The sequence below is a fragment of the Esox lucius genome, chromosome 25 (genome assembly GCF_011004845.1).
Source record: "Esox lucius isolate fEsoLuc1 chromosome 25, fEsoLuc1.pri, whole genome shotgun sequence".
Classification (NCBI taxonomy): domain Eukaryota; kingdom Metazoa; phylum Chordata; class Actinopteri; order Esociformes; family Esocidae; genus Esox; species Esox lucius.
Window position 1 is genome coordinate 9,094,046 of NC_047593.1, and position 26,431 is coordinate 9,120,476.

General features: G+C 40.6%; 2 protein-coding genes across 8 annotated transcripts in view; one reads left to right on the forward strand and one right to left on the reverse strand.

Moving 5' to 3' along the window:
* On the reverse strand, positions 1 to 8,378 carry xpa (xeroderma pigmentosum, complementation group A). Of its 2 annotated transcripts, none has more exons than XM_010891655.4 (7): positions 8,210 to 8,378; positions 7,880 to 7,942; positions 4,021 to 7,745; positions 1,990 to 2,095; positions 1,579 to 1,744; positions 677 to 794; positions 1 to 478 (listed from the first exon to the last, which is right to left on the reverse strand). In XM_010891655.4, exons 3-7 carry the CDS (start codon positions 4,292 to 4,294, stop codon positions 324 to 326), a joined length of 819 nt encoding a protein of 272 aa, XP_010889957.1. In that variant the 5' UTR covers positions 4,295 to 7,745; positions 7,880 to 7,942; positions 8,210 to 8,378; the 3' UTR covers positions 1 to 323. The 2 variants fall into 2 exon arrangements, with proteins under 2 accessions (XP_010889957.1, XP_034147055.1); XM_034291164.1 differs by lacking the exon at positions 8,210 to 8,378 and adding an exon at positions 8,048 to 8,111.
* The window catches only part of slc24a2 (solute carrier family 24 member 2), a 23,454-nt gene continuing 5,341 nt past the window's right edge, over positions 8,319 to 26,431 (forward strand). The window contains exons 1-7 of one of the 6 annotated variants that reach the window (XM_034291163.1): positions 8,319 to 8,646; positions 9,393 to 10,510; positions 11,751 to 11,813; positions 23,058 to 23,090; positions 23,327 to 23,456; positions 23,912 to 24,004; positions 24,748 to 24,825. In XM_034291163.1, coding sequence (XP_034147054.1) covers positions 9,569 to 10,510; positions 11,751 to 11,813; positions 23,058 to 23,090; positions 23,327 to 23,456; positions 23,912 to 24,004; positions 24,748 to 24,825 — 1,339 coding nt within the window. In that variant the 5' untranslated portion in view covers positions 8,319 to 8,646; positions 9,393 to 9,568. The remainder of the gene's footprint in view (positions 8,647 to 9,392; positions 10,511 to 11,750; positions 11,814 to 23,057; positions 23,091 to 23,326; positions 23,457 to 23,911; positions 24,005 to 24,747; positions 24,826 to 26,431) is intronic. The other 5 variants (XM_010891656.3, XM_010891658.3, XM_010891657.3 and 2 more) reach the window with 5 other exon arrangements.

Sequence of the window (26,431 nt, forward strand, 5' to 3'; positions counted from 1 at the left end):
TTATGGAAAAATATTTATTTTGCCCATGCAGACACAATATATGAAGTCAATGGTCGATATACAACAGGAAAATTAATATGCTAAACGTGACGATATTTTAACAGTTCAGGATGTTTTCTGGCTGTACAACAAAGGTCAATGTGTGCCCTCTTGTGGCACCTTTGTGTGTGGCATGTGCCGAGACAACAGCTCAGATTCTTGACATCAGCTTCAAAGGGTCATTATGACATAACAATCATTTGAATCTAAGTTTAAGCGTCCAACATCTGCCAGTGGTCTGAAACAAATCCTGTTGGCCCCTGGGAGGATTTGAAGACACTAAGCTACATCTTCTCGTAGGTCAGTTGGTGTCCGCAGGTGTTGCAGACCTTCCTGTAAAGGTCCTCCTCTTCGTCCACTAGTTCCTCTGGGCCGTACTCGTGTCGGTGAGCGCTGGTGTCCTTGGTCCACACGCTGCTCCTGACTGCACGACGCAGCTCTGGACACAACAATGAAAATAACTATTGAATAAATTATCAACAGAGACAAGAAATACACTGGTGCGTTTAAGGTAATTTGCCCTATTGAGTAAGAGCTTTTGTTTCATTTTTATTGTAACATACCATTCTGGTAGTATCAAGAAAATGTTGACATTTGTCTAAGAATCATTTGAGTGAGGATGAACAGTGTTACTGACCTTTGACCTTTTTATTGAAGCGCTTCTGCTTCTGCACCTCTTTGTTCTCCTCTCTGGACTCCTTGGCCTCCTCCAGGGCCTCCTCGGAGCCCCACACTTCTAAGGAGCGTTTTTCCACCTGGAAACACATAGCACCAAGTTTCCGTTGATAACCTATGGTGGATATAAAAAGTCTACACACCCCTGTTAAAATCCCAGGTAGACAAAGAATGAGACAAAGATAAATAATGTCAGAACTTTTTCCACCTTCAATGTGACCCATAATGTGAACAATTCAATTGAAAAACAAACTGAAATATTTGAGGGGGAAAAATAAAAATTCACAATAACCTGGTTGCATAAATGTACACACCCTTGAACTAATACTTAGTTGAAGCACCTTTTGATTTTATCACAGCACTGGGTAGGAGTCTATTAGCATGGCACATCTTGACGTGGCAATATTTGCCCACTCTTCTTTGCAAAAGCGCTCCAAATCTGTCAGATTGCGAGGACATCTCCTGTGCACAGCCCTCTTCAGATCACCCCACAGATGTTCAATTGGATTCAGGTCTGGGCTCTGGCTGGGCCATTCCAAAACGTTAATCTTCTTCTGGTGAAGCCATGCGTTTATGGATTTGGATGTGTGCTTTGGGGCATTTTTCGGAAAGGAAAGAAAAAGGTGCAGCGGTCTCTTAATTTTATCCGGAGCTGTATATCTCTTAAAAGCCCAACTTAATAAAATCACAGTAAAGCAGTCATCCTGTGTTTTTAGTTTGCTGAAATCCATTATGACTGTGTTTATTTCTCACTATGATGTTTATGTGCTGCTGGCTGCTGCCAATCACTCCAAACACAGAACCCGGTCCCATGTTAAGTAGCGCAAAGAGGGATATTGTTGAACTCGGTACAGCGCCTCCTACCTGTAGCTTGAGGTAGAGTTTCATGTCTCCCCAGCGAGGGTTGTGTGGGTTCTTCCTCAGGACAAACCTCAGCACTGGCTCCCTCTTGTCGAGGTCACAATCCTTCAGCAGGTAAAGCTGCTTAGCCTCGGTACGGGATATCAGCTTGTGTTTCACCTCGTTGTCTCTGGCAGGGAAACATTTCAGAGCAAAAAGACAAAAGAGATTAGCATTTTTTTTTCCTCCATTGAAGCAATCCGCAAAGTAATTTGTAAACTCGTAATAATCCAGTGTGATCCATTTATAGCGAATACTGTAACAGTAATCACCTTTTACTGACCAACTTGTCCCACAAATGTGTGACCACTAAAAGAGAAACGCACCATTTTGGACTGATGTGTAACAACGTACTTAACGATGTTCTAGAATTACCTGCAGCTGTCGCAGACTGCCAGATCGAAGCTATTGCTGAGGTAGGAATCCATAAAGGGCTTGTCACAGTCATCACACAGCAGATAGTCTGCCTCTATCACCGGGGCTGCATGGAGGACAGAGTCAGAGCAGATCAACAGTAGATCAGTTCTACCTGTGGAATTGTCTTTCTGAAACGGGTCCAGTTCGCAAGATAGTATTGTGGGTTTGATGTACACGCTTTCTGCAGCACACTAGAGCCGTTAGCAGCCTACAAAAAGGCCATTAGGTGGTAAGTAGATGGTCAGGCGGTAGATTGGTCACCTAGTAAGAAATTTCAACTGTACTTATTGTGGCAAAAACCTATGAAAATGATTCTGAACCCGCCACTTTAACAGAAAAGGCAGGCGCCCATAGCATGCCTTAATTAAGGTGTTATGACTACTAGCTACTGATGATAATCGGCTTGGCTGTAACAGATGGAATGATTTAGCAATGCAGGCTGAATGATTGCAGTCATGGAGAATACAGAAGTTATTTTTACATAAATCTTTGATAGACACGTGTAAGATATTTTGTTTGAGGTTACCCAACGTTATCGTAGTATCCAGAGGCGTTGCTAGGATCACAATACATATTTCTCACGGAAGTCCCTAAGTCGCTGTCCCATGTGTTGAAATAAGTTCGTTGTGATGCTGCGTGTTTTAATTAACCACCGTCTTACAGATTTTTTATATTGGGCCTACATTGGTTAGTTATTACATTGTGACATCTCTCTGGAACCCGAAATATTCACAAACAACAGAAGATTGAATATTGTTCGGCACCAAATCATCCCAAGTCTCTAACACATTGTCCTCTGGGTTCATTTTCTTAATCGATCCTCATCCTCTACCTAACAGCATGTCCTACTCCTCTGCGCCGCGTCTTCATGTTTCTGGGTTCGAATTTGCTGTTCGGAGTGCCTGCCCATCTTATATCGTTTCCCAGACCAGTGGGTGTTTTTACTTACTGTCATTGGGTTGTGGCTATTACTTTCATTAGTTATAGAGCCATCTCGGAATTGGGATATTTTGAGAATACTTGCTTTCAATACACCAATACAAATATTTACTTTGATTAAGCATACAAATAAAACAAAAAGCCAAAATCGCACATGCTCAAATTGCGATTTCAATATGATTTCGATTAATTGTGCAGCCGTACTCTTCAGCTGCACTTCTTATATTGCTCTTAAAATTTGCTGCCGGAATCAGATGCCATCAACGATCATCCCTCTATCCGATGCTCTCACTCTCTCTCTCTCTCTCAGCGGGATCACACAAAATAAGCAAATTCCAAATAGTGCAAAGCAGACCTGCTGCTTGAATGACAAATTGAGGTCCCAAAACATTGGTATTTTTTAATCAACAATATCATATTGAGGGCTTTAATGCATGATCAGAATTATAGATAAATAGATCAAGGGCAATTTTTTTATACACATTATTCGAGATCTGGGGCTATAGACCCGGCCACCCAGGCCTAATGATGCCCATGGTAGAACCATACCTTAACCTTACCTTAACATTTCGTTTTCTAACTTTAACACCAATACAATAATGCCTAACCCCTAAATATAATTAGTAACATAACAAACGTTAACCGTAATTCGTATCATATACACAGCCTATTCTATGGTCGTTTTACGTATACCCTGAGACCAGGTTGGCCCCGGTCTAAATAAGTCCCTAATTAGAGGGTTGCAATGAAAACACGGAGAAGAGCTGGCTTCGAGGGTCAGAGTTGAAAACCCCTGGCTTATGGCTTGAACCATCAAGCCTTATCTATTATAGGCTACATGACATGCACGGACCTGCAGATTATTTATTATAAGTATACTTATAATGTTAAAACTAGAGGCGTCGCAAGGATCTCAATACATTCGGGGCTTAGCCCATCCTCCCGCCCCATTTGAGAAACGGGGCTATAGCCCCGGACGCCCAGGGCACACCATGCAAAAAGTGTAAATGCTCGCCCCTGCAATTAGTGATTGATTATAAATCCACATACCAGGTAGATGCACCACTTTCTTTGCCTTTTGCTCCTCCTGTCCTTCTTCTTCATCGATGAAGAACCCTCCACCAGAGTCGATTGTCTTTGTGAGTTTAGCCGAGGATCCGCCCCCATCTCCCGTTAATGGTCTGCTTGCCAGCCGGGACTGCCTCAGCATCAAAGCCCGCTGTCTGTTTCTTTCGATCTTCGCTCTCATAGCGGGGGTCAGATCGCAGTTCGTGTCTTTGGAATCCGGAGGTGAAGCATTCTTCACCGGCGTTCCCAGATCCATAGGAAAAAACAGGCTCTTACTACTGTACTCACTTGGATGTCGTCTGTAAACTACTCCATCGTCTTGGAAATAGCAGTGAATGGAATTTGTTTTTGTTTATCAGAAAAACAACTGTTAGATATTATAACAGTATAACGGGGGATTGCCACAATTGGTTTTGTATTTTTCAAAAACAATTGCTGGCGGCTGCCATTCCCTGCATGCACAACCAACTTCCGGGCTTTTAAACCTTCAAAATAAAAGTGCTGTACGAAACCGCTGCTGCTTCTCTGTATGACCACAAGGTGTCACAACCAGGCAAGAAGATTCGATACCCACCCTTCTCGGTGAAGCGTTATCCTGTTCCTCATTGAACACATCCTTCCAAGTCCTCTCTATATACTGGCAATGTTCCATATATGATGTAATGTCGTTGCAATATCTCTGCTTAGTACATCCCAACTGGACAAACTAAGCTTAAAACAAAGGTGAAAGCACGCCTCAGCCAATATGATCCTGTCTTTTCAGCCTGTCAAAATCTAAGGGCATGCTAAACGATGACATTTTCAAAAAGGACACTTTCTAGTTGTCTTAATAACCATCATTTTAAAAAAAAGTTTTGTTTTCATTTTAATTTTTTACTTTCTGCAATGGTTGATCAACCATGTTTTCTTATTGTTCTCTTTAAATGTAATAGTTTTTAAAGATAGCATAAATTATAAGGCTATAAAGTAGAAATCCAAAATTTGCTAACTTTGTTTACCCTTTTCTTTTCAATTTACAGTGTCTTGAAATGCAGTTAGAATGCAGGAGAAGTTTAAAGTTTGATTTTATGTATTGATAATGACCTTCCATATTTGTGTAAAAATATTCCATACATCACACCACTGGCGCATATCAGTCACCACTGGTTTATATCAATCACCACTGGTGTATATCAACATTAAATTGATATAATCTATGCTCTGTAGCCAGTTTATTAATTACACCTGGTTGTTAACACAAAATAGCCAAACATCGAATTATGTGATGGCAACTCAATATATAAAGTACACAGACATGGTTAGAAGATGTATTTGTTATTTGACCAAACATTAGTCTCAGATGCCACTGGCAGGATTTTGACTGCTTGGGGGAATGATTTGACTTGTCATGGAGTAACTGCATTTAAAAATGTCACTGAATATGCTCATCAGTAATGTGGGGGTGACGTTTTACAGTTCCCTTGTAATTATTTTATAGTATGGGTTGTTATATTATATGGCCCAATTTAAATATACATCTCTACTCGTTGGTGTGACCCCTGCTGGTTTCTGTAAAAGTGCCCAAATCTGTAACTTTTAGTCCCAACGTCCCTGTGTCAAATCACGTAATAGTATTGAAACCCTTTCTTCAGTGCTCTTACAGGGGGTGACTCACTGATTTACTCGTGTCGCCCCCTGCTCTCCGTAAGAGGTTGCATCATATCATGTCGGGCTTTTGACCGTTCTTGAGTCGGTTGAGTGACAGATCTTTCTGTCTGACTTCTGCACTCTCTGGGACGGGTAACTCCCAGAGCTCAGCTCCTCTACAGGTTTCTTCTTGTGTTCTGAACTTTTTAGGGAGTTGTTCTTAGCTCCTGTTCTTTAAAATCTTATCGCTTGCTTTTTTGGTTTTAGGCTTGTTATCAATTAAAGTAAAAATATATACCACTGTTGAAGCATCTTTGGTCAGGCTGTGAATCTGAAAGAATACGAAGACCAAAGAGCATTCTACAGAAGTTAAACATAAAGTAACACATGCATGAATTGGATATCCCAGTTGGAGAAGTAATCAGAAAGTGGAAGATGCATCAAACCATCTAGGCAATGCCGTGATAAGCCTGTCCTTCAGAACGCATCGCCACAGAAAGGCCAGCAATCACTTTGAAGGAGCGACAGACTCCAGTGGCTGGGTGTGGGGTAAATGTCAACCATATCAAGAGCTCTGCATTGGCCTGTGTTGAAGGAAAGCAAGAAGGAAGCAGTTACTCAAAAAAACATCTGAAAGCATGAGAGTGACCCAGTTCCCACATGGGAAAAGGTTGAGATGTGCAAAGCACTATGTGTAGAGCAAACCTAGCACTGCCATGCCACCATCCCTACAGTGGCAGTGGAAGCACCAGGCTGTGGGGATGCTTCTTACCTGCCGCAAAAAAAACTGATCCCAGGCACAAGGCTTACACAACAAACAGGTAAATGTCTGAGGTCTTAAATCAGTCCCACTGAAAATGTAAAAGAAACACTACATCAAAGTTGTAGTGACAGATCCAAATGTTAATGTGCAAATTTAAATTAAGTCAAATTATGGAATTGGTCATGTACAGGCATCTTTATGCTGTATTTGACAGCAAAGCTTTGAAAGACAGATGCCAGAGTCTAGACTTGAATTAATGCCTGCAGCAGTAAATGTGTACTGGATGACGCTGCCCAGACCCCGGGAAATAATGACATTCCTAATTCTATTCCGTTCTACCATGACCTCCCTGTACTATTTCATACCGGAGACTCATCAGGTGTAGTCCCAGAGCTAATCTGGTAACTTTCCCCAGCCGGCAACATTGAGACATTCTCACATTAACACATTAAGGGTGTCCATGCACAATGCTTAGCATCTATTTAAAGCAATGCAGGACAGGAGCTTTAGTCATTACCGTCTTAATCTCGTTTTCACAGAGTTGCATTAATCTAGTGCTCTTTTAGCATATCACAGTGTGCCCTACCAGTATACTGAAATAGAGACTCTCTTCCCCCGGATATTAGAACTAGGCTACAGCAGTTTTAATGTGGATTATTAATAGAAAACACTGTTCTTTGAGAGCTTTGGATTCAATTCAGATCGTGTAGAAGTCAACACAAATACTTTAACAGAGGCCAACTGTGGGCTAGATTGGTAGTTCATGTGCTAAATATCTTTACTTCCTGCAGTGACTTTTTAACCGTTGACTTTTGAACAAATGGCATTGACCTTGTATGCCTTTAAAAATGATAATCATAAAAAAAGAAAATACCCTAAAATAATTTCACACAGCAGTTGTAATTCTTTTTAAGCCTGCTGTACAGGTTCCTTTTGTTAATAGCCTGCCTTGTTTTGGGTAAGGTATTGTCTGGAGGATACATGGAAGAGAGAAAGGGAAATGGTTAATTCAACACGGATGTGTTTGGAAGAAAGCATCCGACATATGATCTGGACTTTGGGCCCACTGAACACATGCAATTGTACTACAATGGAAAAGTGTCTGTGTCAAATTAGCTTTGTTTGCATGTACAGTCAATATGCAATGCATCCGCCGTCCAGCGCGGTGACAGTCGAAGAACAGGTCCCAGAGCAGCACAATATGTACTTTACCTCAGTCTACCTTTCTGACATGTGACCGCTCGTCAGTGAACTGTGACTTAACACTCCCGCCGATGCCTTCCTGCTGGGCCGGGTCAAAGCCTTCCTATGTAAAGGACTGAACATCAGGTATATGTGGGGGTGGGAGGGGGTAGAGAGAGAGAAAGATATAGAACATGAACAGACGGGAGAGAGAGAGAGAGAGAGAGAGGCCTGAAGAAAGTCAGAGCAGGTCAGATAAGTTGAACTCACCTTCAGGCTTCTGCACGGCAGAGCTCCCGGCTTACGTGTTTAACCTGACCTCGCCACCGCAAGCTTTAATGTCCAGAAGAAGAAGAAGAAGCTGTTGGAAGGATTCTAACCCAACGCCAACCCAACCCCCCCCCACACCCCCCCACATCCACCCTCGAGTGTGCTGACTTGAAAACACTGTGTAACGATGAGCCTCCTTGTAGACAGGCGTTTGACAGAAATCCAATCAAACTGGAGGAGTTTAGTGAACAAAGTATGGCTCACGCTACTGTGTTGTTTACCTCACATTCGCTTGTGTGTATTTATAAAAGGGGAAAATCTCATTCTCACCGCTCGAAAACATTTCCTTCACGCGCATGTCTTTGAAAATGTGCCACAAATGTAGAAGATTTACAGTGACTGAAGAAATGGTGGCAGTGTGTTTGCCCGGTAGGACAGGACCTGACTATAGGTAGGGATCTGATCTTTCATGATCTCACGGTTTCACCTCAACCCGGATAAAGGCCTTACGTAAGGCTCTGTTCTGTGTGAAGTAGGCAGGTGTGCTTGTTCTGAGCGGGAGGAGTGATCTCACCACAGGCTTGACTGTTAGAGTTTCTAAGCTCCACCCCTTCGGTGCTTGGAAATCCGAGAGCAGATTTATATTAGCTATTCACAGATCACGGTTGGAGCCTACGGGACATTGTCACTCAGGATTGGCTTCACAGGAAAATTCCGCACCACCTATCCTCCATACTTCTTTAGCACCACAGGACACTGCAAGTGTGGTAAAGTATTACTTTAATTCGTTTGGTACACCTTGTTTTGTGGTGATTCTTTTTTTTGTTTGGACAATATTTATTTTTATAATGATTTTGCACGGGTTTGGATGCTGGTTTACAAGATGGAGCAGATGATTGGTTGACTTGCTTCTGTATGGTTTATGCAATAATGCAAGAGAATGGTGATACAGTTTCCATGCTGTTTACAATTTTTTACATTAGTCATGAGTTTTATAGTTGGTGACACTGATAGTGAAAAATGTAATTGCAATGGGTTTAACTGAAATGCGTCCTGTAAACTTGCAGGTTCTTAATTAGCATAATTGGTTTAACAATTACAAGCAGCTATCTCTACACCTAGGATAATACTTTTTAAAATGTTTTATATCTGGTCCATCATTCATATAGATTACAGCTCCTTAGATTTAAAGGTTTTCAGTAAACATTGTTTCTTAACCTCTGGTCTGTAGATTAGTACTTGTCCTTCAGATAGTTCTCAACAATCCCTGAAACTGATTTAGCCCTTGGTAACGAGCCAACAGCCATCTAAGCGGCCCTCAAAGAAGTAAAGATGCAGCCCATAGCATACCTTAGCAGGCCTTCAAAAAAGTTTAAGACACAGGGCTTGTTAATTTAGGCTTATGAGTTAGCCTGAACCTGGGCTACACATTAGGCCTAACATATATCTCACATATTTTCCCACAGATGGTTTTCCTAGACATAATCCTCTCTTCTGTGTATGTGTTTTCCAGACACTAATATGAGGAAGCCATTATATGCCCCAGACCCCGGAGAACCTCAGGGGCCACTCAGCTGGTGTGTTTAGGGGACTATGCTCTCCCAGGTCCACACATTAAGGCAAGCGTAAGCCGTGAACGAGCCCGGCCGGAGCCACCTTCCAGACAGCATCCACACCTATGCAACAGTGATGGAACTGATGCTCCCAGGCACTGACATGGGGCCCCAGAAGGACTCTTTCCCCCTGAGCAGAAGTTGCAAGAGGCACCTTTACCTCCACGTCCGGAGAAAACTGAGACCCATAAGGATTCTAGGCTTCGTCCTCAGCATTGTGGCCCTCAGCGCAGTCTTCTCATTGGGTGCCTTCCAGTGGACTACTACAGGGCTTAATGAAGGGGATCCACCTTCCTCCTCCTCCCCGTCCTCCTCCTCCCCTTCCCTTACAATGTCCATGGCCCCCATCAGAACTCTACTCTCCACCAAGCACCAGGGAGGCCTCAACGGTTCCACGATGGAGGACATGCCGGTGGCCATGAGGTCTTCGGACATCGAGATGAACCAGGGGGACTACCCGACGGATCTCTTCAGCCTGGAGGAGCGGAGGCAGGGGGCTGTAGTCCTGCACATGTGCGGTATGATGTACATGTTCATCGCCTTAGCCATTGTGTGCGACGAGTTCTTCGTCCCGGCGCTTACCGTCATCACCGAGAAACTGCAGATCTCGGACGACGTCGCCGGCGCCACCTTCATGGCAGCCGGAGGCTCCGCCCCGGAGCTCTTCACCTCCGTCATCGGAGTGTTCATCTCCCACAGCAACGTGGGCATAGGGACCATTGTGGGTTCGGCCGTGTTCAACATCCTGTTTGTCATTGGGATGTGCGCATTGTTCTCCAAGGAGGTTCTCCAGTTGACCTGGTGGCCCCTCTTCAGAGACGTCACCTTCTACATCGTGGGCCTTCTAATGCTCATTGTGTTTTTTTTGGATAACCAAATCTTTCTGTGGGAAAGTACGGCCTTGCTCTCTTGCTACTGTTTTTATGTGACATTTATGAAGTTCAATGCAAATGTAGAGAACTTTATAAAGAGTAAATTGGGCCAGAACCAGGTGGATGAGGTGGAGGCTGTTCCTAAGGTGAGTATTGCTGCCACGTTTTCAGCCACAGCTCTGTTTCTAAATCACATTCCCTTCCGACAGGAGGCTTTCTTCCTTCCCCACAAGGGAAGCACATTAAAAAGTTGGCCTGCAGGGCAGCTAGCCAGACGGATTGCAAACCTCTGCATTCCCAGGGATTAACTTTGGGTTTAGCTGCATGTCACCTGTGCATGGCCACTGCCTACTAGTGCTGACTAAGTCAAATCACCAAGCCAGTGGCCCCATGCAGTTTTCTATTCCCTCCAATTTAAAACAAGACCTCTGAGCTCTTTGCCAAGCCGGGGCGCCGTACGCCGGATTTACCGTTGTCAGTCGACAAACTTACGGATGCAATCTATTTTCCCATTAATGCTTCTTTTAATGACCCACACACAACACTTTTACGCGATCACTGTTTGATAGGCCTGGGGCAAGCTAATCCATATTTTGACTAATTTATACAGTGGCTGATAGATTCTGTTATAATACACCATTCATGAACATTGTGATAAATGTACTCACATTGATCTATAGGAAATTAGCCACATGGCAGCTTGTTTACTGAATTTGGTGACCTGTGGCAATTTGTGGGAGTTTTAAACATGGAAACCAATGAATTGTTGAAACCTGTAACAGGCCGCATTTTGGGGAAGATTGTTGTTGTACTATAGCTGCTATAGCTATGTTTTTTTCAAGTGTCCAATTATAAATTATTTGTTATTATTATTGCTCTAAGGGGTTGTTTGGTGTGGCCACATTTCTTCAAAGGATAGCCACGTCTATGTGGATATAAGCCTTGAACCAACGGAGTATTTTGACAGGGCATTATGCTAGCATTAGCCACCAGAACAGCTTCAGTAGGCCTTTGCTGGGAGTTGGGAAATCTAGTGGAGGGATGCAACACAATTCTTCCACAAGCAATGGTAGTCAGACCCACAGCCCTGTACATGATAGGAAGTTAATTTCACACATGGCAGAAGCACATCCTTTCATTACACTTTTTTTTCATTTAGCAGATGCTCTTATCCAGAGAAGACTTCCTTACTTTCCCTTTTTTGCTCTATTTTGTCAATTACCATTTTCACTGGATAACATATATCCAAGCCTAAAAGACCCAGCAAAAAAATGTTGAGCATACAGTAAATAGAGCAAAGCAATATCATTACTATAATTCAAATCTACTGTTGTGACATATCTTCTAAATGTGTCCGACTTGCTGTGTTCTTGTCTCTATGTTCAGTTGGAGTCTGATTTATTGCTCTCAGATGCTATTTTCTCAGAGTCGCACTCTTATGGAGCGCAGGTGAACCGATAGCTAGCTGTTGGCTGTGACTGTTAGGGCTTACCTGTAGCTTCAAACTGTTTGCATCCCAATATCAGATCTTCAGGGGCATATACTACAATAATAATGTGCGATTTGGACTGGATTATAGACCTCTATCTGCCATTTACAAGAAAAGTATATCATATGTGGTAATTAATTGCAATCAGGGTTGTCTACAAATGAAGTATAATACGTGATTCCAGCAAGCAGTACTTTCAAAATCCTTATGGAAATCAGTTTGTGATTATTAAAGTACCAGCCAAACATTTATTTGTATGCATCTGATTAAAACTGTGCACTTGATTAAAACGCAAGTGCAACTGGTAGAAAACCCAATGTTCTAGTAGACAGCAGTAATTAGTAGACAACAGTGAACTTTTCTCCTTCATCTTAAGACAAACTAGACATTCGATCTGCGGTTATTGGATCTGCGGTGGATTGATCTGTGGCAGGTTACAACTTGAAACTTGTTGTGACGCAAGTGCTGTTGTCAAACCCAACTTAGAGTGGCGTTGATAGAGAAACACCAAGCTGTTTTTTTTATGCTTTCCTTCTTTCACGGGGGACTCTCATTCATGTTCTGGACTGACTTCTCTGAGTTCCCCCCCCCCCCTCAACAGGCAGGTACTTGACATATGACTTGCTTGCCCTCATATGTCAGTGGTTCTATAAGTAATCCCTCCACAAATCCTCCAATCCACTTACCTTAGCTAATTATAGACTGGTGCTACTGCTGGCTTGGAGATCACAGCTCTTCCATCGCTGATTGGTTTTAAACCAATTGTGTCCCTTTATTTATAAGTGAAGTCTATGATTTTAACACACACCATTGTTATCAGAGATATACATTGTGTGTGTGTATATACATATATTTATATATAAGCACATATGTTAGATGTTGGAAGTAGAGGGACACTTACCATGCTCGATTATTCTGAGACTTCAATCCTTCTTAAACCCTTATTAACTGATTACCATTTGTGACGACAGGCAGTGAATATAAAGCAAATGACTCCTGGGCTGGTCATTATGACATAGTGTTACAGAAAAGTCTGCTGAACTAGCAACAAACCATACAGGCTCTTTATTTGATGAAGTTTCTCTGAGGCAACTAAACTAGCGTTCAACCAATCACTTATTACAGTATTTCCTATTTCTAAAGAGCAGGTAATCTAAGGATTGTAAGTGGTAAACCAATGTCTGCTTTTAAAACAACAATCTGGCTTGGAAACAAAGCCAATACATTTATCCCCCACAATATTCACCCAGTTTCTATCCACATTTCTGTAATATCCAATTTGTTATTAAAGCCATGCTTCATTGCAACAACTTCAGCGGATTCCTGAGGCTTTCGACTGCCAGGTACAGTATGTGTCTTCTGAAACACATCTGATGCCTTTATGGTTCTTAACATGCTGCTTGCTCAACCAAAATTGTCCACAGCTTGACTGAGTTGATTAGGTTGAAAATGGCTTGTTGGTCAGAGCCACGGTCGGCGGCAGATAGTATTTCAATCAGTTAGGCCTGTTGGAGTCGTTTTTGTGTTCAGAGGTTCGCTGGTTCGCTGGTTCGAGCCCCGCGTCAGGTGGTTGGAGCGAATCTGTCAGGTTGGTGCCACAATCCCATGCCCTCGGTTGTGCTGATTTGCTCTGCACAGCTGCTGCGGTCGCTGTAGGAAGTAGGAAAAAGGGGGGTGAGTGTAATGGGTGTGAAATGGCTAGTCCGTTAGTGCAGCGGGCAGCGCAGATCGCATTTCAATCAATAGTAACCCCAAAACTTGGATGGCGCTAACCAATTACGTCGCCCTCTGCACGGTTCCCTGGACATGTCTGCGTGCACTATTCGACTCCTGGTCCGCCAATCATGTTATGCCATTGTGAGTGCATGGAAAATGAGCGGCCTTGTAGCGTTCACTTAATTGTAGTGGCTAGATAGTCGCTAATCTTACGAGGCCATACCTCAAAATGTAAGTGATTACCATGAATGACCAGCACAACTAATGTGCAAATAACTTAATGAAGAGGTTAAACTTGACTAAGCCATGATAGGAACATGTTCCGCCTGACAATATTTAAAAAAACTGTATTTATTGAGTAAAGGTTAATTCTCTTTACATTGTTTATAATGAAACCCAAGAGCACAACAGTTACATTACAGCCTTTTGGCATCTTGGATAGCTAATATTTAGTTTGCTAGCTATTACTAAATGAAAATGGCTAGCTCTCAGTGTGGTAGTTTTGGGCTTGAATTAAGCATGTATTATTTTAAATTTCTTGCTTTTAACTATTAACTAGTTAGCTTTTTTGAAGAAAACATTAGGAATATTCAGTCAAATGTGAGCTGTGGTGGTGCACAATCTCACACATTTAATAATCATTACAATTGTGTGCATCAAATCACTGCAAGGTTGAGCTCCACATTCAGCTTTTCTCTGACATAAAATAATGTATACAAACTCTTGTCCATTACATCCAGTCTCTTCCTGCAATGTAACGTAACAAAGGAGAAGCTGACAACCTTGTGATGCTAAACTAATGGAATATTCCTAGCTACTGTGGTAACATTATCAACGCGAATGAGTTAGAGTAAAATGAAGCAGTGACTGCCTTGTTCTGCCCTGGGTGGGTGCACCATGATACTGCACAGTTACTGCTGCACCCTTCGCTGTCCCAGAATGTTTGTAAAAAAAAAATACAATCAATCCACAGTCCTACTCTACATAACATCCGTTGATGATAATTCTATCATCAGTAAATGTTGTTCGCAATAATTAAATTACACCATTCCAAAAATATATGCATTTTATATTCCTTTGGCAATTCAGTTTCCAAAAATGTGGGATGCTGTGTAAAATGGAAATTAAAACAGAATGCAAAGATGTGCAAATCATTTAAATATTATATTATCTATATTCAATAGAAAATTCAATAGGAAATATTACAAAGACAACAATAAAAAAAAATGTATTGTTCCTTGTAAAGTATATTCCCACTTAAATGTTTATGCCAGTAACACATTTCAAAAAATTTGGGACAGGGGCAACAATAGACTGGAAATGTTGTGTAATACAAAAAAGAACCAGGTGGAACATCTTACAACTAATTACGTTAATTGGGAACAGGTCAGTAACATGATTGGGTAGGAAAAGAGAATCCCAGAGAGGATTGGTCTTTCAGAAGTAAAGATGTGGAGGGGTTCACCACTTTGTAAAAGACTGCGCAGGCAAATAGAGCAACATTTTAAGAAGATACTTTTTCTTAACTTAAAATTGCAAAGGGTTTGGGGATCTCATCATTTACGGTACATAATATAATTTCAAACAAGGCCTTGCAAGAGACAAAGCCGAAAACCAATATTGAATGGCCATGATTTTCGGGGCCTCAGGCGGCGCTGTATTAAAAATATACAGTGGGGAGAACAAGTATTTGATACACTGATGATTCTGCAGGTTTTCCCACTTACAAAGCATGTCGAAGTATGTCATTTTTATCATAGGTACTGTTCAACTGTGAGTGACGGAATCAAAAACAAAATCCAGAAAATCACATTGTATGATTTTTAAGTAATTAATTAGCATTGTATTGCATGACAAGTATTTGATACATCAGAAAAGTAGAACTTAATATTTGGTACAGAAGCCTTTGTTTGCAATTGCAGAGATCATACATTTCCTGTAGTTCTTGACCAGGTTTGCACACACTTGCACACATTTTGGCCCACTCCTCAATACAGACCTTCTCCAGATTCTTCAGGTTTCGGGGCTGTCGCTGGGCAGTACGGACTTTCAGCTCCCTCCAAAGATTTTCTATTGGGTTCAGGTCTGGACCCTGGCTAGGCCACTCCAGGACCTTGAGATGCTTTTTACGGAGCCACTCCTTAGTTGCCCTGGCTGTGTGTTTCGGGTCATTGTCATGCTGGAAGACCCAGCCACGACCCATCTTCAATGCTCTTACTGAGAGAAGGAGGATGTTGGCCAAGATCTTGCGATACATGGCCCCATCCATCCTCCCCTCAATACGGTGCAGTCGTCCTGTCCCCTTTGCAGAAAAGCATCCCCAAAGAATGATGTTTCCACCTCCATGCTTCACGGTTGGGATGGTGTTCTTGGGGTTGTACTCATCCTTCTTCTTCCTCCAAACACGGCGAGTGGAATTTAGACCAAAAAGCTATTTTTGTCTCATCAGACCACATGACCTTCTCCCATTCCTCCTATGGATCATCCAGATGGTCATTGGCAAACTTCAGACGGGCCTTGTGTGTGCTGCATGATTTTAATCCATGACGGCGTAATGTGTTACTGATGGTTTTCTTTGAGACTGTGCTCCCAGCTCTCTTCAGATCATTGACCAGGTCCTGCCGTGTAGTTCTGGGCTGATCCCTCACCTTCCTCATGATCATTGATGCACCACGAGGTGAGATCTTGCATGGAGCCCCAGACCGAGGGAGATTGACCGTCATCTTGAACGTCTTTTATTTTCTAATAATTGCGCCAACTGTTGTTGCGTTCTCACCAAGCTGCTTGCCTATTGTCCTGTAGGCCATCCCAGCCTTGTGCAGGTTTACAATTTTATCCCTAATGTCCTTACACAGCTCTCTGGTCTTGGCCATTGTGGAGAGGTTGGAGTCTGTTTGATTGAGTGTGTGGACAGGTGTCTTTTATACAGGTAACAAGTTCAAACAGGTACAGTTAATACAGGTAATGAATGGAGAACAGGAGGGCTTCTTAAAGAAAACTAACAGGTTTGTGAAAGATTGAATTCTTACTGGTTGGTAGGTGATCAAATACTTATGTCATGTAATAAAATGCTAATTAATTATTTAAAAATCATACAATGTGATTTTTGTTTTAGATTCCATATCTCACAGTTGAAGTGTACATATGATAAAAATGACAGACCTCTACATGCTTTGTAAGTAGGAAAACCTGCAAAATCGGCAGTGTATCAAATACTTGTTCTCCCCACTGTATATGATTCTGTAATGAAAATCACTGCATGGGCTCAGAATTAATTCAGAAAAACACTGTATGTGAACACAGTATGTCGCTGCATCCACAAATGCTAGTTAAAACTCTAACATGCAAAGAAGTAATCAGATATAAACAATATCCAGATAGCTATTGCCTTCTCTGTGCCCAAGCTCATTTATGATGGAATGAGGTGAAGTGGAAAACTGTCCTGTGGTCTGACAAATCAAAATGTGAAATAATTTTGGGGAATCATGGATCCCACATCCTCACATCCTCCGTAAATAGAAAGGGACCATCCAGCTTCTTATCAGCACACAGTTCAAAAGCCAGCATCCATGATGGTATGGGGGTGCATTAGGGCACATGGCATGGGTGACTTGCACATCTGTGAAGGCACCATTAATGCTGAACAAAATATACAGGTTTTGGAGCAACAAATGCTGCCATCCAGACAACGTCTTTTTCAGGGAAGGCCTTGCTTATTTCAGCAAGACAACAGCAAACCACATTCTGCATGTATTACAACAGCATGGCTCTGTAGTAAGAGTCTGGGTGCTAAACTGGACCTGTCAACCATTGATATCATTTGGAATATTATGAAATGAAAAATATGACTAGGGGGCCCGGACCTGTTGAGCAGCTGAAATCCTATATCAAGCAAGAATGGGAAACTATTCATTTCACTTTCAAAACTACAGCAATTGGAGTCCTCAGTTCCCAAATGCTTATGGTGTTGTTAAAAGCAGAGGAGATGCAACACAGTAATAAACATGCCCCTGTCCTAACTCATGTTGCTGACATCAAATTCAAAATCTTTGTTTTTACTATTAATTGTCTCTGGTTCAACATTTAATATGTTGTCTTTGTAATATATTGAGGTAAATATTGGGATTAAGTATTCGCACATAATTACATTCCTTTTAAATTTGCATTTTACACATCATCCCAACTTTTTTGGAGATGTAAGTAAAATCCAGAAATGCATGTCTACTGCCACTGAATCCAAATAGACTGGCTTAGATTTCTTCCTAACTGACATGGCAGCCACTTCAGGAACTTTGGATTATGACATTGCCCCTCCAGTAATTTAATGTGATCTCTATGGTCCCCCACACAGACGTCTCCTAAGCATCTCCTGTTTCTCACATGAGTAGTATTCTTTTAGTAGTGTTTTACTACTTCAATTAGTCCATGTCCATGAGTGTTTATAGGGAAATTTCACTCTATATATCACTATGTATTTTGGTGTTTGTTAAAATGATATTTATTTTACCAGCAAAAAGTTTGGAAACACTACAATTACACTATTTCTGGAGATATTTTAAAGAGATTTTTGGAAATGATCATGTAAATATTCTACATATTGCTCCTTTAAATACCCATCATTGGATATGGTAATAATTAATTGCTGAATTTATGAACCAGAATATTTGAGAAGGTTAGCTTAGATCAGTTTTAAATTGGAACGTATGCTAATGAACATAAGCAGTTAAGGTTTTTACTTGAAAATGGACAGTAGGCCTGCTTTAATAATCAGCTTGTCATCTAATCATTGTTGTGCATGTAACGGTATGTAAACATCCTAATTTTGAGGGTTTGTAAACTATTCTTGTGATGAAGCCAGTGCTGCGTCTAGCCTGGGGAGATTTGGTCTAGCCCCCCTTCATCATGACACATCTACAGGTCTTTTATTATGAATTGTAACCAAAGTATAATTTGTATGGAGTTTGTGTAAAATGATTTGCCATGTAGAAATGCTACCGGTAGCAAACAATGAATGCAGTTCTCTATTTTGATTAACACTTGGGAAAAACTCTTCGTTGTTCTAATAGCTGTTTAACCCCACCCGATGGACAACCAACATTCAACTTCATAGAAAATATGTGTGAAGAAATAGGGAGTCCAAAAAATCACGTTGTGACCTGTGAAGGTTGTTGTGAGTCTTCACACGAAGCGTTAGAAATTACTGTTCTAAATGCGGTTATCTCTGTGGATTAATCCTCTGTAAGTCTGGGAGCTTGGTGGGTCAGGTGGACACAGTTGACTGGTGCCTTGCAGGGAGACTCTTGGGTTGGTTACTCACCTTAAGGCACTTAGAACGGCAGCATACGGTACTGGGATTTACAGTTATTCAAAATGTATATCTCTGAAAGGTTTCACGCTGTCCTAAAGAATACCTCAGAGCATCTTACATAGGCAGTTTGAGTTCATTACCTTTTCATTAGTCAACATTCACTTCCCAACATTGCAGTAACGTTTTGCAGTGTATGCTCAATTGAATTACAGACCTATCTATATCCTGTATTGACTGAGGTACTAAAATACGATACTATAAACTTCATATGATGAATATTTTCATTTTTCCATAGGTGTTACAGGGTGCCTGTACACTACTGTTCGGGGTCACTTTAAAATCTCTTTCTTTTTTTTAAGAAAAGCAAATTTTTGTCCCTTATAATCAAATCGATCAGAAATACAGTGTATTACAGTGACAATGTTAAATACAGTGACAATGTTTCTGTTGTGAATGAAAATTGTAGCTGGACACGGCTAATTGTTAATGGAATATCTACATCGGCGTACCGAGGCCCGTTATCAGGAACCATCACTCCTGTGTTCCAATGGCACGTTGTGTTGGCTAATCCAAATCATTTTAAAAGGCTAATTGATCATTACAAAACCCTTTTATGATTGTGTTAGTTACCGCTGATAACTGTTGTGCTGTTTAAAGAAGCAATACATCTGGCCTTCTTTTGATGTTATTTTAATGTACGAAAAATTAGCTTTTCTTTCAAAAACAAACGGTGGTGTATGTTCAGTTTGTAGTTTGCATGCATAAAATAAAAAACTGGTCATTCCACAGAATTTTGGCAAATATGACATTAAATAGCTAATATTTTGACATGCATCTATTGCAAATAAAAGTGTGAAGAATATGACTTACTCCAAGTGGAAATTGACCCACTGATCCCTGTTAATCGATCAACTTAAATGACCCTTGTTGTGGCTAAAAGTGATCCACAATTAGTGTAGTGTTTACTTAAGGCCAGATTCTGTCGTTTTTCCCCCCCCAAGTACTGTTACAATATTTTTGAAAGACCACATTTTCCACTTTGAATAACAAAACCTTTATTTTATGATTATAGTAATCACATATCATTCTGTGCTCCTGTATTTGTGGTATTATGTTGATATTAGGGGATATATAGTCTCACAATTCACCTCAAACATTTGGTCTTGATACAGAATTTGCCTAACGATTATTAGCTCTTTGGTTGCGATACAGAAGTTGTTTATAATTCATTATTTGCTGTGTCAGATATACGGCTGATGTCTTTTGAGGTAAACAAAGATGGATTTGTTAAATATTATTGCTGTATTTGTATTCTGACTACCCTTTTTGGGACCCTATGCTTAACACACACACACAGAAATAGACACACACACACACACACACACACAGACATAGACACACACACACACACACACACACACACACACACAAACATAGACACACACACACACACGCTATGTTTAAGTATTTCGGCTGCTGTCCTCTCCGGGCGACGGACTCTTGCGGTGCCATGCTCTTTAAATCCTTTATTAAAATTATTTTTATTATTATAAATGCTCATATTTTTATTAAAGTCCTCAAAATGTAAATGCAAAATTCAAATATAGTGAAAGAAAAAAGAATTCAGCACCTTTCAGGACCTAGAAAATATTTAAAAAGTGAGTATTAACTGGAATAATAACTTCTATCCTGAAAACAACATTTGTGGCATCGAGTCAGAAAATGTGTTGTCCTGCGATAATGTTAAAATATTATATAAAATGTCAAAAGGATAATGTCAATCATCCAGTGTCGAAATCACCTTGGAAGACTTATTGAGTCTGTGTCCCAATGTATGTACTGTAGGGTTTGAGCTTTGATTTAGCACAGTGGTTGCATGCATCAACCAATGGTTGGAGGCTTCGTCATCGAATGCGTCATCTACTGACAGACAGAGGGATTTCGACGAATCTGGGTATTTTACAAAGAGTAGAAGTTGATTGCATTGGCTTTAGAACCTGTCTGCCTCCTGGACGCCAGCCAGGTGCCCCACTGAAAGCCCATGTCGCAGTCTGCATAAAACAAAAGTGACGTAACTAAGCAGGTGAAGTAGGATTCTGTGTTATCACATGCAAATGCGATTCATTTGACAAAAAAACCTTCATATCTACATTCCCAGATGAAACTACTATCAAATGAAAACGTATTAAAAAAAATAAATGTTTATGGACAGTGTAACACACTGCATTGTTGACAACATGATTGACGGACGCATATTACAGTTTAATTTGAGTTTAAGGGTGTTCCATACCAATTGGCCGTACCTTAAAAAAAATGTACATCTGGAAAGATTAGCTGTCACGATTGAACGTTGGATGATGACCAGCAAGATATTATAGCAGCCCTAAATGAGAATTTATTTTTCAAATTAAAAGCCATCATTTGCGTATTAATTTAGCATTTAGGAATTCTGTTTTCTCACCAGCCCCAGGACAGGATTAATACACTTGGGACCTGAAGGCTCTGACCTCCATTTGCCTTTCTAGGGTCAGGCAACAAATGTGCAAAATGTCTTTTAAAATGTGAAAAATGACACAATATATTAATGTATTCAATGTATTCACCTTTCAGCGCACTCCCATGAAAGGTGGAAGTTCAGCTAAAAATAGATTTGTACGTTTTTCTTCGTAACAATGATGTAATTGTTAACATCTGGGCTGAGAAGTGACGATAAGGAGGCCCATTTCAGATCACATAATGCGCAGTAGACCTACTCTTATGTAAACTGATTGGTATGGTGATACCGGGACAAGTGAGAACCACACCAAGCGGGGACACAATGGAGTTTCATGCGTTTCATGGTGGTGTCAAAGGGGATAAAGGAGAACACATCGGTACATATCGCCTGTCCATCAATTCCAAACCCTAAGCTCCAGTAGCAGATGCTCTGCAGGTTATTAGGCTCAATGCTTAAACCTGCCACCCGGAGGGCCATGTGAGTATTAGGCGTGAACCAACTCCCTGGGAACCGAACAGCACAAACTAGGTTAATACAAGTAGGCCTATTGTATGTTACAAAATGGTTGTGTAACCCATGTCCCCGTTTCTCCAAGGCAAGGAACAGGGTTAAATGATATTCAGTATTTTAATTAGGAATCTTAACTAACGGTTACATGTAGCTTTGAACAGTAAGGTTAACGACCGCCTGTACTTTCTTTTCTTTTTTTCTTTTTTTACATTTGCTTTTGAGGTATTTAAACATACATATTCATTCTTATTCAACCCGGCCCCCCATAGAAATCAAAGCCAGAAGCATTGCAATCGCCATTCTGTACCGACTGAGCTTCACTGGACCTGTTGTTGCAAAGGGTGGTATTCAAATAATTTGTTCATTTCACAGCATGGATTCACTGAAATGGTCTATTTCAACATTACCCAAGGCCAGTCTATTCAACATCTGACTCTCAAAACTAACAAGTGCTTCTGCAGATATGAGTGATTGAAGACTATAAAGTCAATGTCATAGAACTTATAATAGGATCCTGTTAAGACATTAACAGTAAGGGCATGTTCCGTTTTGGAACAATGGTGTGTGTGTGTATATAGATACTGTATATGTCAAATGGTAAAGACTGGTTCCAATGTTCTTATACAGTCTGATATTTGGCTTTGTGCATTCCCAACATACCTTGTTATCCCAGCATGTTGTAAAACGTTTCCCATACTATACATCTATACATTGAATTTAAATAATTATTCTTTCTTATATTATACAATGAAACCTACTGCTTGCTAGGGTATAATCATGTCCCTATTCGAATGAGACATTACAAAGCAGTATGCTTTCCCAAATGTAATTTCTCAAACAGTTGTCTTGTATATGTCCTCTGAAGAACTGTTGGCTTTAGATTAGGGGAGCTGCACCTGTAGAGTTTATTAGCTTTGTGTTGGCAACGCCATGAGCCGCCATGTCTTCCCTCCTGTAGAACGACCTGTACATTCTATATGGAGCATTTGGAAACTGGCTTGCCTATTGACATGGCTGCTTTTCTTTAATGTGTTACATATGGTCTTGGCTGCTTTTCTTATGTTACTTATTGTCTTGGTTGCTTTTGTTTAATATGTTACATACTGCGTTGGCAATAACTAGCATTACCTGGTGTGCTATAATGCTTTTTCTTTTTCTCTCTCTCCTTTGAAGGCAAGCTCTGGTGACGATGAGAACAAGCTGACGGTATGTTTATGTCTTGTTGTGACATCCTGATCTGTACTTTGTTGTGCCTTTTTGAATACCCAGTGTCTATTAAGCATTGAATTTGAGCTAACTTCCTTTAAAAAAAACGACTTGACCACCGCCTTGCAGCCGTGGTTTCAAGCTACGTGTTGGATCTGTAAATGAACTAGTATTGAAGCTACAGATGAGTTGGTGTCGAGATGTTAAAGCAGCCTATGCCCTCCGGTCTGTTGCAGGCCAAGCCCCGTCTCCAGAGAGGAGGATCCTCTGCGTCTCTCCACAACACCCTGATGAGGAACAGCATCTTCCAGCTCATGATTCACACCCTGGATCCCCTCAGTGAGGGTGAGGGTGAGGGAATGGGGGGTAACACAAGGGTTTTTTGACACACCTTCCATATAGACACATTTGCGATATGTTTACCTGATGTATTTGTTTGAATCTGTTTCAGTGCTTAGACGCGTTTCATTATTTCCCATTAAAGGAGAAGTTTACCAATTTTTGCATGTTTTCTGCTCAGTGTTTTCTGGGCCCTAGACAGTGAATTGTTCCCCTATAAAATCTGTCCAGGCACATTAGAGTGACAAATTAGAATGGCAAACAGTGTGACAAACCAGTTTGACAAACACATCGGGGGAACAACTATTAGCTCAGAAAAGAAAAGAAAGAAATGTAAAAATTGACCAACTTCCCTCCAATGGAAGTGTAAAGTAAAATATTAAAAATGTTTTATTTTCAGCTTCCATTGGTGGGGATTCAGTAGCTAGGTTGATATCAGTCAGATATATCACTGAGATTACGTTCCAACGGATGTGTTTCAGGGCGCTTCAAAGAGAAGGCTTCCATTCTTCACAAGATGGCCAAACAGAAATGTCAAGATGGTGGGGATGGTGAAAAACCCAACGGTGTTGCAGGTGGCTTTTACATTTTCAATCGTTTTTAAGACAGTTTTTTAAACACATTGTATACAGCTCTGGAAAAAATGAAGAGACCACTGCAAAAAAGTTGAAAAGGGAGGTTTTGAGTGAGGAACAGAAGGGTTAAAATTAAGAGACCACTGCAAATTGAACGCTTCTGTTCCTCACTCAAAACTTTCCTTTTTTTAACTTTTTTGGAAAGGAAAGAAAAAGGTGTAGTGGTCTCTTACATTTTTCCAAAGCTGTATTATATTCTACATATTGCATTACATCCTTCAGAGGTTCTAGCATCCTCTATTGGACAATTCCAAACAAAGAAGAAAAAAATAGATGTGTCATAATCATGTGGAAGAAATGTTTTAATTCATTTCCAAATGGAAAGTACTTCATTAAGGCCTTTATTTTGGGATACAGTTAATTTAATTCATTAAAATTTTATACTGAAAATGTATGAATATCTGTCTCTTTCAGACTCATCCACTAATCCAGAGGGTGTACCATTTATAACAATCGTTTATCCACACAAAAAATTATGAAACATGTAGTTTAAAAGTGATGCGTCTTTTTCTAAATGGATATTTGTGTTTTATCTAAAGACTTTTAGTTACATTTTCAGTCTTGTCAAAAAGCTTTATTTGCATTTAGATTTGCATAGATTTTGAAACATCATCAGATGTCCATGATGCTAGAATAACCCTTTTTCAAGTCTGACTACTGGCTTCTTTCTTTGTCACTTTAAGGAGACAAAAACATCCCCAACAGTTCCAACGTAACAGTAGAAGTCACTTCACCTGCGAACGGCAACATCGGACCGGTAGGCATTGTCTTCCAAATCAGCTGAAATCAATGACATGATGTTTAGAGTGGAACTAGATCAGAGACATAACGTTTAGAGTGGAACTAGATCAGAGACATAACGTTCAGAGTGGAACTAGATCAGAGACATAATGTTTAGAGTGGAACTAGATCAGAGACATAATGTTTAGAGTGGAACTAGATCAGAGACATAACGTTCAGAGTGGAACTAGATCAGAGACATAACGTTTAGAGTGGAACTAGATCAGAGACACAATGTTTAGAGTGGAACTAGATCAGAGACATAACGTTCAGAGTGGAACTAGATCAGAGAATATTTTTAGAGTGGAAATAATCAGATCTACATCAGCGAGATGATGCATAAGTATTTGGACAATGACACAGATTTGTGTTTTAATATTAATATTATATGTACCAGAGTGATGGCAAGAGGAAATTAGGGAGAAAGAAAAGGAACTGGCATACCAACTTCTTTGTGAAATAAGATGGACGGGAAGAGGCGAAGCTTCAGCTGGTGAAATGGGTGTTTGGCATCCAAGGTAGCCTGTAAGAGAGGCCCACAAGAATGTTAGTCATATCATTGTAGAAAAAATATTTTTTGTTGATTTTAAATATTTATTTTTGAAAATAGGTACTTAGGTAATAGTTAGTGAATTTGTTTCATGATTACATAATGTATTTAAAGGATCGACCAATCTGTGACCGCAGAACATCAGATACAGACGGCTGGTTATCTCTGAAGAATCTGAGCTGTGGACGTCGGCTAGCTAACCTAAAATAACATAAAAATGGAAAGCAGATAGTTCTGGTGCTCAAAAGAGAAATTAAATCTAGTAAATTATAAAAATTATTTGTCGTATGTGCCCTTGACAAATGTCTATAGTAAAGCTGTTTGGCAGCTGTATGAGACAATGAATAGGCCTAACATTAGTAGGTGTACTAATGACATTGGCATGGCAGCATCAAGGTAGAAAGGGCAGAATACAGTGATGATCTAGGTCCGACAGCAGCTAGCAGCAATGCTTCGTAACTGCTGTTAATAATTTCAGTAGCTTTATGGTTCATGGTTGATTTCTTTAAATAATTGGCAAATTGTATAACAAAGCAACATTGCCTATATTTACGACATGGGAAATCAGATATTGATCGTAACATTTTACACAGTGGTAGAGGGTTCTTGGCCATGCCCTGCACCCATGGGAGTGAAAGCAAACTCCACCCCAGGGGGGTGCTATGTTTTGGTTATGTATGCCACTGGGACTGGTTCACTTGTTTGCATTGATGATTTAACTGCTGACCACACTGCTGACCTGCAGCAAGACAATAACCCGAAACATACAGCAAAAGCATCTAAGCAGATTTTCAGAGCCAAATAATGTAATGGTCTTGACTGGCCAAATTAATCAATTAATTAGTATTTATAAAGCCCTTTTTACATCAGCAGTTACAAAACACCCAGCCTGAAACCCAAATGAGCATGCAACAACATTGTTGATGCACAGTGGCTAGGAAGAACTCCCAAAAAGAGGCCAAACCTTAGGAAGAAGCCTTGAGAGGTACCAGACTTGGAGGGGTGACCAGTCCTCTGGCTGTGCCAGGTGAACATTT